Here is a 12,050-nt window from a genome sequence, read left to right as displayed (position 1 = left end):
CTCCAAGTTTCAAATGTGTACGTATTTTGGTAAAGCAAAGCCCAGCTTCATCATACAAGACTGTCGCACAAAACTAGTGAAAACAGCCGATCTACAAGCACACAACGCCTCGCATCGCGACAGCCGATCTACAAGCACACAACGCCTCGCATCGCGAGGCGTTGTGTGCTTGTAGATCTGCTGTTTTCACTAGTTTAGTACATTTTATAGATGATAAATACAAAATGAATGGTTTGGGACATACCAGGTTTCCACCCGACAACAACGATATGCCGGATGCGAGGCGTTGTGTGCTTGTAGATCTGCTGTTTTCACTAGTTTAGTACATTTTATAGATGATAAATACAAAATGAATGGTTTGGGACATACCAGGTTTCCACCCGACAACGACGATATGCCACCGTGAAAAAAGCCGTGTCAGTATTCCTGTCTTATTTTATTCTTTTGTCATTCTTTCCTCAAAAGGTGAATTCACAAATGTCTACCTCACGATTAAAATCCCCCTCACCACCACTGCGGCCCTGAAGAACAGAAGAACAGGATACAAAATGACCTCTAGCATTGACCGGTGAGTCACTCAACACTTTTTCTTTTTCTTTGGTTCTTTTCTTCTTTTTTTTGGCTTTTCCCATTCACCGCCAGCTCATCGCAAATCACTCGGGTTCATGGGTAAATTCGAAGCTTGTCGCCATTAAACTCAGGAGTCTCGGCTCTGAATGCAAGCTATTTTAAGCCATCGGTGCTCAGTAGCCATAGTAACAAGAGAAGTTTGTCTTGTCTGTCATCAACATTATGCTTATGTAGGCACACTTATTTAGGTAGCGTCGGTGGCTGGTGACGTCTCATTTAATGCGGTGGCAGCACCTCAGGATGCAGAGAAGCCGCTTGGGAAGCTGAAAGAATCTGAAAGAAACCCCGTTTCAATCCCGGCTCCCCCCGTGTTAGTGTGTTAATGTCCAAGTGTCACTTAACCCCTAAGCTTTCCCCATGAGCAGATCGGTGCCTTGCATGGTTGCTAGAACCACAATGTAAATAAGCCATCAAGTCTTTTTTTTTTCTGTTATCCTTTTAGCATTGCTTGCATAATTCTATTTGCTGTACTGTTTGCAAATTGTTAATTAGGGCTGTCACGATTATGACATTTTACATGACAATTAATTGTCACTCAAATAATTGCGATTAACGATTTAATTGTGTTTTTGTCGTTGACAATTACATTTCTGTTTGGCTTTTAGGCTTTGAAGTTGCACATGGTAGATATGACACATAACCTAAATACACAAAGAAAGTACTGACATATTTGACAACTTTATACTTAAAAAATAACATTGATAGTGGAAATAGCCGATCTACAAGCTCACAATGCGTCACTTCATGACATGTTGTGAGCTTGTAGCTTGTAGATTCCACTATTTTTTTTACTTAAAAAAAACATATGAACATTTTTCAACATGGAAACGATTATGGCGATTATGAAAATGAATCGCGATTATGACAAATAATTGCGATTAGCCGATTATGTCATAATTGTGACAGCCCTATTGTTAATTAAGTAATCAATCAATCAATCAATCAATCAGTGTGTGAATGTGTGTGTGAATAGGTGAATGTAATTCAATGCACATTGTTAAATCGCTTTGGATAACGGCGCTCGTCTATATAAGGTCACCATTTACCATTTTTAACAGTCCAGGCAGTCATGGCAAAATCGGGGGTCAGTTTTCTCTGTCTCTAACCGGCATGGAATCTCCCTCCCTACACTAATCCCCAGATTACCATGCAGCACCGAACACCTCCATTTTGAGCGTGCAGTGTTTATGCTCTTTGCACAGCGAGTGCCCTTCTCACGTGACCGAGGGGGGCCCATGGGGGGGCTTGAGGCCAGGGTGGCCCCCCAAAGTCAGCTTCCCCTGTCCCCTTCCTGGCCGCTGGCATCAGAGCTGCACTAAAGCAAGCAGCTGGCAGAGGAAAAAAGGGACCATGACCTAATGTTCTGGGAGCTCTCTTGGCTCGGTGAAAGGGGAAGGTGTTGATTTAATGGCCATTTAGGCCTAGGATTATTTAACGCTTTAGCTATTGAAAAAATCAAACCTCGGTTCGAAGTGGAGCGGTGAATTTGAGCAGCTGTACCCTATGTGAGTGAGTGAGTGAGTGTAAACTGTGCCTGTGAGTGAGTGGTGAGTGTGCCTGGCCTGCGCAAAACAGCGCCCCTCCTTTAACTAGTGTGTTGTGTGTGGCCACTCAAGGTATTGCCCAGGCTACGGACAGGGCCAGCCAGCCAGCCAGCCAGCCAGCCAGCCACATACCCACGGATATACCTGTTCATTGGGAGCGCTTTCACCGCTCCAAAAATAGCAGATGTACAAGCTCGCAGCGCGGCACCGAGTGCCGCGCTGCGAGCTATTTTTGAAAAATCATGATTTGTTTTGAAGTCTTTGAATATATATCTATTTAAAAGCGAACATTTGTAATTCAAATATTTGCTTCTGGGTGGTCCCTGGAACAACATATTTTGAGATGGGGGTCCGCGGCCAAATACCTGTAATCTTGGGGGTCCTTGACATGAAAAAGTTTGAGAACAGCTGATTTAGAGGAAGGATTTAGAATTCGGGTCAAAGATCGGGTCAAAGATATTCAAAGACTTGCACACAGTTTCACGATTTTTCAAAAATAGCAGATCTACAAGCTCGCAGCGCGGCACTCGGTGCCGCGTTGTGAGCTTATATATCTGCTATTTTTGGAGCTGTGTGGAACACAAGCTCCCAATAGACAGGTATGTCCGTGGGTATGTGGGTGGCTGGGTGGCTGGGTGGCTGGCTGGCTGGGTGGGTGGCTGGCTGGCCGTGTAGCCTGGCAATACCTTGAGTGGCCACACACAACACACTAGTTAAAGGAGGGGCGCTGTTTTGTGCAGGCCAGGCACACTCACCACTCACTCATAGGAACAGTTTACAGTTCACACACACACACACACACACACACACACACACACACACACACACACAGCTCCACTTCGAACAGAGGTTCGATTTTTCAATAGTTAAAGCAAAAAATAATGTTTAAAGTGGTTAAAATCTAACGTGACTCGGGCGCGTTCCAAGTATTTGCAATGGCCTTGTCAAAAAATATACTGCATGAGACAAAAGGCAGTAGTGACATCTTGTAATGTACCCAACAATTTGTCTTCTTTATGTTTGTACATTTACTTTGTAACGTCCTGTTAAAGGAAGGTTATGACTTTGTGATAAATATTATGAAAATTACCCTGTTTTGAGACTTAATAGGGCAACATTCAGTAGTACTACAAAGTGTCACAAAGTAACATCCAGTGGAAGGCTTTTATCCATTTGATGGGTGTTGTTTAAAACAGGGGTTTTCAAAGTGGGTGACGGGGCACCCTGGGGTTTGCCGCGGCGACAGTCCAGGGGTGCCGCGAGATAATTAGATAATATTTGGGATTTATTTGGACACTTGAAAAAAGATTTAGTATAATTTTAAACATGAAGCACAAAGTTATTTTCAGTCAGTTCTAACCAAAATGGCTGTTATCTCAATGTTTTCCTCGCAACATAATCACTAAAATATCGTCACTGTCGGGCAGAAACCTCGTATCTCCAAGTTTCAAATGTGTACGTCTTTTGGTAAAGCAAAGCCCTGCTTCATCATACAAGACTGTCGCACAAAACTAGTGAAAACAGACGATCTACAAGCACACAACGGCGTTGTGTGCTTGTAAATCTGCTGTTTTCACTAGTTTAGTACATTTTATAGATGATACAATGAATGGTTTGGGACATACCAGGTTTCCACCCGACAACGAAGATATGCTATAAATATAAGGTGCTGGGAGTGAAATTTATAGTAGGGGTGCCTCGGATTTGTCTCAGGGTGCCCTGCGACAAAAATGTTTGGGAACCCCTGATCTAGTGTAAGGCTTTTATCCATTTGATGGGTGTTGTTTAAAATATAAAAGTACGGTATTTTCCATTACTACACCTGCTGAGATGCGTGATTCATAACCGCATATTGTGCCTTTATGTTTGTTTTTTCTATCCATTCTGTGCAAGCTTGAGCTCTGCTGGTCACTGAAACAAATGCCACGCCCGTGACATCGAATGCCACGCGAGCGCGATGCTTTGCAGAGGCAGAGGAGGGCTTCATTAACATTGGCTTAGGTAGACAAACACCAAGCTCAGGTTCAACATGAGGTTGGCTGCAGCCCCACAGCTCTAAAGCCTCAGTTATACTTGGTTGCTAGTGGGGGTTCTCCCGCCGAATATAGCCGATCTACAAGCTCAGCGATAGATCAGCTGTCATTTTCATTGCGCAATACCCGTGCGCAATCATGAAAGTATAAATCAAGTCTATTGCAAACAGGGGCATAGTTCTGCCGATTTAAAATGACTCCAATACGGAACTAAAACTTCCTATGATTGGCCGCTAGTTGCGCTGTTTTCCCCCCCGGCCGATCGCAAAAAGAATTGCCCTCCATTGGATCCCATTCATTTTCCCCTTTCGTTTTCTAACCTTAATTAACATTTTCATGAATACTGTATGGTTCCTATCGCTAGTTAAACATTGCCTTTCAATCACCATCATATTCGTTTTGTCGAAATGTGATCCAATGTATTTTAAAATAAATGATAAAGTTGCGGGGGGGGGGGGGGGCGTGGCCAACTAAACTGATACCAGCCGGCTGTGTTCTTCTTCGTGTGCTGTATTTCGGGAGGCTCCGACCACATTCTCCCATGTATCCCTGCGTTGCACGTGACCGTTGGCAGCCAATAGCATCTCTGATGCCTTTACAATTCTATGATGGCGACGTCCCATTCCCAGGGTTAGAAAGGGCCATTGGCGCTGCATAGAAACCAATGGCTTCGCTTCGTCCATATTTTTCTACAGTCTATGATTGCAAACCCTCTTAAGGGCAGAGTCACCAGCCATGTGTGATTCCTTCAAAACAGGAAGGGGTGTGTGTGTGTGTGTGTGTGTGTGTGTGTGTGTGTGTGTGTGTGTGTGTGTGTGTGTGTGTGTGTGTGTGTGTGTGTGTGTGTGTGTGTGTGTGTGTGTGTGTGTGTGTGTGTGTGTGTGTGTGTGTGTGTGTGTGTGTGTGTGTGAGCTGTTGGTAATAATGCATCATTCAGAGGGGTCTGAGTGTGTGTGGTTGTTCAAAGAAGCCGACCTCGAGGACACCAGTCCAACAGCGCTCTGGATGTAACTAAATGAGTCACCACTCAGGAGACACTGCAGTGTTTCTTACAGGTTGACACTTTGCTTTTGGGTGTTGGGGGGGCAGGGATCACAGCTCACATTATCTGGCGCACATAATGTTGAGTATTTATTTTTGTCCGTAAGCATTTTCATTTAGATGTGCGAAGATGTTTCGTTAATTTTAGCGTTGCCCAATTTAGTCATTATGACGATTCCCGAATTCCTGTGCAGCCCCTAGTAGCTCGCCTTCCAGTGAGGAGCCCTCAGCGGGAGGATGTGGCGCACTGCTTCCCAAACACTGGGTCGGGACCCATTTTTGGGTCATGGACACATATTTATGGGCCCCTTAATTTTTGGTTTCCTACATTTTGTTTTTCATTATTATTTCAAGACATTTCCAAAAAGCATTCCCCAAAAAGCCAAGATTTTCATTAATATAATACGTTTCATGAATAATAATAATCAAAATGCAATGATTTTTCGGAGTAATTTCATTAATAAATAAAAGAAAACTCGACGATCTTACCTCCCACGAACATGGGCAATTGTGTTGTGTTCATACAGAAGCTTGGTCAAGCTGGAGGCGCCATGGTGGATTATAACAGTGGTTCCCAAAGTTTTTTGTCTCAGGGCACCCCATAAACATTTTTTTAATCCGAGGCACCCCTACATTATAATTTTCACTCCCAGCACCTTATATTTTATAGCATATCGTCGTTGTCAGGTGGAAACCTTGTATGTCCAAAACCGTTTGTTTTGTATTTATCATCTATAAAATGTAATAAACTAGTGAAAACAGCAGATCTACAAGCACACAACGCCTCGCATCGCGAGGCGTTGTGTGCTTGTAGATCGGCTGTTTTCACTAGTTTTGTGCGACAGTCTTGTATGATGAAGCAGGGCAAAATACACGAGGAGATACAAGGTTTCTGCCCGACAGTGACGATATTTTAGTGATTATGTTGCGAGGAAAACGTTGAGATAACAGCCATTTTGTTTAGAACTGACTGAAAATAACTTTGTACTTCAAGTTTAAAATGATACTAAATATATTTTCAAGTGTCCAAATATTATTACATTATCTTGCGGCACCCCTGGACTTTTTATAACTTTTTATAATCAACAGTCGTCCTGACAACAGCCAAACCAACAGCCTTGACTCCACTAAATCCAGTCATGGCATTGACTAAATAAAGCTCAAGCTCTCAACAGTGATATTGTGCAACCATCTTAATTTCTTATATGTGAAATTAATTGCAGACAGATGCACCACATAATCCAATAAGTGATCACAAACTGTGCTGTAGAGTTGTGTCTACAGACTACAGACGTTGTTATGTTCTCAAACCGCTCGTCTCACCGTGGTCCTAATCATAATGCTGCCTTTTTCTTTTGTATTATGGTTGCAAAATCCTAGTATATGCAAAACCCTTACTTATCAGGAAATGGAAAAAATAACCTGTGTTCCAGTGAATGCAAGGTAGCTTTTATGTAATGCTTTTCATTGGCTTAATATTAAAATCCATAGATAACCACTTTCCAAACTTATAAAAGACAAGGAATCAAAAGCAGAAGACAAAACAAGACATATACAAGGTCATGGCATGGGATATTCACTATTGCAAAAACAAAACAACTGTTTACTTAAATTCAAAATGAACAGACATGGTACATCCCGTAATTATGAGAGATCTCATACATTGGTCATGTATGCACTTTTCTCCTTCCATTTCGTTTGGAGTCATATGGATTAGAGGATATGCTGTAGAAGATCTATCTGTATTGACAAATACAGTAGGCCAACAGTAGGACAGTTTTATTTCTGAAGCCAGTATTTTGCAGGGGTTGACAGTGACACTAAGGTCTCAGAGGCACTTGCCCGTCTGGCAAGTACAGATAACTTTATACTTGCCCAAAGGTCAAGCCCACTTGCCCGAAAAGTAAATCAGCCATTAGAAAATGTAACACTTTAAAAATGTCATACCTCAATTTTGATCAAAATACATGCATATGTATGATTGAATATGACTATGGCTTCACACCTATTTCATATTTTTAAGTGTAGCAACAGTGAAAACAGCACATTATAGGTTAACACTGCTTTTATTTTACATTCCACAGACCAGAAGACAGAGTGCTTTGGCCATGTTCAGGTGTTTAGACAGATATCTTTATAGACGGTTGCGTCCCCTTTCAAACTAGCACTTGCCCGGTCGGGCAACCTGAAAGCAAACTTCACCTGCCCGAAGGTTTTATTTACCTGCCAGGGGCAGGTGGGCAAGCCTTAGTGTCAATGCCTGTTTTGTAATGGACTTTTTACTTGCTGGCTACAGACTCTTAAGGAGGTAAGAGTCATTAATGTCACATATTTTGGTCTTATTCATTAAAAATCAACATCTTGATTCCCGAGTTCCAGTCGGGTGCTTATACCGGCCATCTTAGTACTGTTTGTCTACTCAAACTTTGAATGAAAGCTCACCGTCCGAAAGACTTCCTTGTCCCCAATGCAGCCAAGGCAAGCAATGACTGTATTGGTGTTTCTAGGAAAGATGACTATACTCTTCCATTTGGCGTTGGGTTACACAAATATACAAGAGGTCTCAACTGCGCTGACAAATAATAATCCCTTAAAGACGAAAGGGGCACGACACCGCTCTTCTGCGCAATCGTAGGTTCAAGAATTTCACCCCTGGGCTCCCTTTATCCAACGTGCATCTTGAAATATGTTTAGTCCATTCTTGGAATTGTTTTAGAGGTATTTCTGCCGGTAGTGATAGGAGAAGATGTAGTAACCAGGGTAGGATGATCCCTTTGACGGATCTAATTCTGTGGCCAAAGGGCGAGCAGGCCCCGCATATTGAGTTAGATGTAGTAACCTCTTTGAACCCGCGGTGTCTCTATTTTAGGAATGTCAAATAGGCGGACATTTTCTAAATGTTTTAAATACTTCCAAGAATAGTAGATCATACTGTCATGCGAAGAAGTACAAAATAGGGCATTCATTTATGTGGAGACATAAAAAGACAGTGGACAATATAGTTTAAAGAAATATGTTTTGACATGCATCTGCTTTTCATGAAGAAATTCCCAACAGTCTTCAGAATATTTCCTGTTGGAAATTGCATTGCAAAAACAATGCTGAGCTCTCTATGTAAAGCGCAGACTTAGAGGCATGCAAACGTAGTGTGTGTGTGACATGCCGGTAGTCCAAAGTGCCTTATGTTGGCATAGATTCAGTATAGCATGCGTACACTTGTTTAGTGGGAGAGTGCTTGAATGGAAGGAAAACGAAAGCCGCCAGAACTTGATCTGACACTGGCTGGCTAATAATGAAATCAGCAGCAGTAATGACTAACTGACTAAACATCTCTGCTGTTCCACGGCCATCGCAAGCAGCCAGGGGCGTCACAAGGGGGGGGGGGGGGGGGGGGGGGGGGGAGTGGGACTGAGTTTCTAGGGCCCAAGGTGGAGGGGCCTTAATTATTTAGCTGTTGAAAAATAGCAGATATACAAGCTGCCAGCGCTGCACTCGGTGCCGCGCTGCGAGCTCGTAGATGTGCTATTTTTGAAAAGTCGTGAAAATGGGTGCAAATCTTTGAATATATGTATTTTTTTAAGCAAACGTTTGTAACTCAAATTTTGCTTCTGGGGGGGGTCCCTGGAACTAAATATTTTGAGATGGGAAACATGGGTTTTTCAAAAAACCTTAGGAGGATTTGAAATATTCAAAGACAAATATTTTCACGATTTTTCAAAAATAGCAGATCTACAAGCTCGCAGCGCGGCACTCGGTGCCGCGCTGTGAGCTTGTATATCTGCTATTTTTCAATACTTAAAGCACCCAGGGCCCAGAATTTGGTGCGACACCCCTGCAAGCAGCTGAACAATGCGGGGGCGACGGCACGTCACTGCTGCTTCCTGCAGGCCACACGGAACACACATGCTCCCATAGTATGCGCTCAGGCTGGGGATGACACTCAGGCACGCATGGAGTTGTCCCCGGACTGAGCTGCTTTATCTCTCATATCCGCTCTTGAGTATCTAGCAGTATCCTTAGCCTTTTCAGTGGTATTGGATAAAAGAGATATAAGAGAAGAGAGAGATTGTGCATGCGATATAACAGACGGCAGACGGTGCAACCCAGTGCACACGGAATGTGGTGGATTCTAAGCTACACTTTTGAACTACTTGCCCACTGTACCAACATCACATTTCCCACAGATTACAAGCACCCAAGTAAAGTTTGAAAACAGGATTGATAAAAAAGAAACTCCCATATCTGCTGGGTGATATACAACAACAGCAGCAAGCTTTGTGAGCTGTTGTGACAGGAGAAGGATATCTAGTGGAATACAACCATCCAAAAATCGGACAGTCATATGTGTAATCAATGATCTTATTTTAGCTTTGCGCCTATAGACTTTTTTCCAGAGTGTGTCGTGTAGCTGCGGTGTCGGCGCGCTGTTATGGTTGCCGCTCTGAGAAATCGGTCTATACCTGACTGCGAAGTTGACATGTTTACACTGCCCGTTTATACATTTCTTTATTATAGCAGGGCTAATTCCTTAACTCTACATTGCATGCATTCTTTTTTTTTTACACTTGCTATGGAAAATGTAAACGTATGTTTCCCATGCCAATAAAGACACTTGAATTTAATTGAAATGTAATATCACAAGTATTTGTATTTGTTGACTGATGCATATTTAGGTTATATGAAGTGGGTTTTATCAGCAAATGATCGGTGCTGAGATGGAAGAGAGTCATGTCCACTCCTCCTGAATACCAGTTCAGAGTGTGAACAGGGCATAGCTTCTCTCGTATGTAGATTGACAGAGGAGATGACAGCCACCGCCTGAGCTGAGCTTGGTTCTATTAGAGGGGCAGAGGCTCAGGAGGTAGACTGCCCGTGCTCAAGTGTCATTGAGCAAGACACTTGGCTCCTAGCCAGGGACGTGCTGGGCCCCTGATTCAGCCCGGGAAAAAGAGTTGCTATAGAGAGAGAGAGATCTCTCTATAGCGCTGCTGCTACTCAAAGATTTGCCATTTCAGATCATGACAAGTGACAAGCCATTGGGCCAATTACATGAGTTATATTTTGTCGTTGTCGGGTGGAAACCTTGTATGTCCAAAACCATTTGTTTTGTATTTATCATTTAAAAAATTATTTAAACTAGTGAAAACAGCAAATCTACAAGCACACACCGCCTCGCGGTGCGAGGCGGTGTGTGCTGTTTTCACTACTTTTGTACAACGGCCTTGAATGATGAAGCAGGGCTTCATCATTTACATAAAAAAAAAAAATACATATTTGAAACTTACTGATACAAGGTTTCTGCCTGACAGTGACGATTTACTTGGTTGGCCGCCCAGCCCCCAAAATGGAACGAAGGCCGACATTTTATTTGTATTTTTTTCCTAATGGCCGGGCTGGACCGGCCGGGAATGAACCAGCCGTTCGGGAGTTGTCCCGCTTTTCCCAATGGCCAGCACATCCCTGCTCCTAGCTGCTCCCGATGAACAGGTTGTTGGCTTGCATGTGTGTGTGAACAGTGGTCCTTTGGGATTTTCTTTTCAGGGCGGACGGTCATTTATTGACGTCATGTGCACGCGCGCGCACCTACCTCTAGAGGCTATTTAGAAAGAACCGATGTCAGCGGATCTAATGGTGCAAACGATGTTTTCTAGTCTTAATTATATTTGCATTGTTACTTAGGATTTTACTTTCTAGTTTCATTTAATTCAATTAGAGAATACAGCGCTACAGTAGAGAAACAAAGTTTGCTTTGAACACATCTCAAACAGTAGCCTACATACCACAGTAATGGAGCCATGTATGAGGATCACACACATTTACATGCAGTCACTGCCGGAAACCTTAGATGTTAAAGTAAGTATCCATATGCATAGAGTAGCCTGGGCTTGTGACTGCACCCCACTCACTGGTAAACCTGGCAAACGAGTTATGCAAATAGCCATTTCATTAGATAGGTTGTATGGTGCGTCGTCACTTAAATCTATGGGGACACATTCTAGCATGCAAAGCGCATGCACTGCCGTCCTTGCGCGTGCATGTGGGAAATATATTGGCCACACACGGCGTCCGGTCACGTCCGGCCTCGAAAGCGCCACTGTGTGTGAACGGCTGAATATGAAATACAAAGTATTTTGATGGGTCGGAAATACTAGGAAAGGAGCTCTGTAAATGGAGTCCATATATTTACCATTTGTACTGATCAAACCCCAAACCTCAAACCCCATGATGTGATGTGAGAAAGACTCTTGTGTCTGCGCACACAGTTGCTTACAAGGAATTAAGATCTACAGATAGATCAAATCACGCCGCATGACCTCCTGACAGGTCTATATTTGTCTCCTCAGCCTTTATTCCTGCTTTTCACAACCTTATTCTTGGAGTGTTTTAGCCTGCAGCTTAGCTCCTGAATGACTGAATTAAAGTGCCGGAGCCCCTGCGCTGGTGGGAGAATCCAGTCCAACCTGTGTTTTGTTTCCTCTTTAGGGATGACAACAGTATCTGTAACTTTGACGAGTTAATGGAAGAAGATGATAAGGACAAAGCAAAGCGGTGAGTTGCCAAGCTTTGGCTCCAGATCAAAGATGTTTATGCAGCTGCACTGTTAGCCTGGATTAAAACCATTAAACCAGGAGTACAAGCCGAACTCTGTGACTTTCGCAGAGTTTACCTCATGTAGCCTATAATTATCTCGCCTCCTTTTAGTTAATACATTAAAGGAGTAGTTCACCCCCAAAATGACTTTTTTTCTATTGATTAGTCACGCCATGGAGAGTAGAGTTCAATAATATTTTTTGGTTTTTGT

The 12,050-nt window shown here is 43.0% G+C and overlaps 1 protein-coding gene across 1 annotated transcript in view; it reads left to right on the top strand.

Annotated features, from left to right (window-relative positions):
- Positions 1-478: 478 nt before the first annotated feature.
- The window catches only part of clocka (clock circadian regulator a), a 40,341-nt gene continuing 28,769 nt past the window's right edge, over positions 479-12,050 (top strand). The window contains exons 1-2 of the mRNA XM_080746609.1: positions 479-568; positions 11,732-11,797. Of these exons, the coding sequence (XP_080602735.1) occupies positions 549-568; positions 11,732-11,797 (86 nt within the window). The 5' untranslated portion in view covers positions 479-548. The remainder of the gene's footprint in view (positions 569-11,731; positions 11,798-12,050) is intronic.

The sequence above is a fragment of the Nannobrachium achirus genome (genome assembly GCF_963921795.1).
Source record: "Nannobrachium achirus genome assembly, chromosome: 1".
Lineage (NCBI taxonomy): Eukaryota > Metazoa > Chordata > Actinopteri > Myctophiformes > Myctophidae > Nannobrachium > Nannobrachium achirus.
This window is presented reverse-complemented; position numbering and strand designations above follow the sequence as displayed.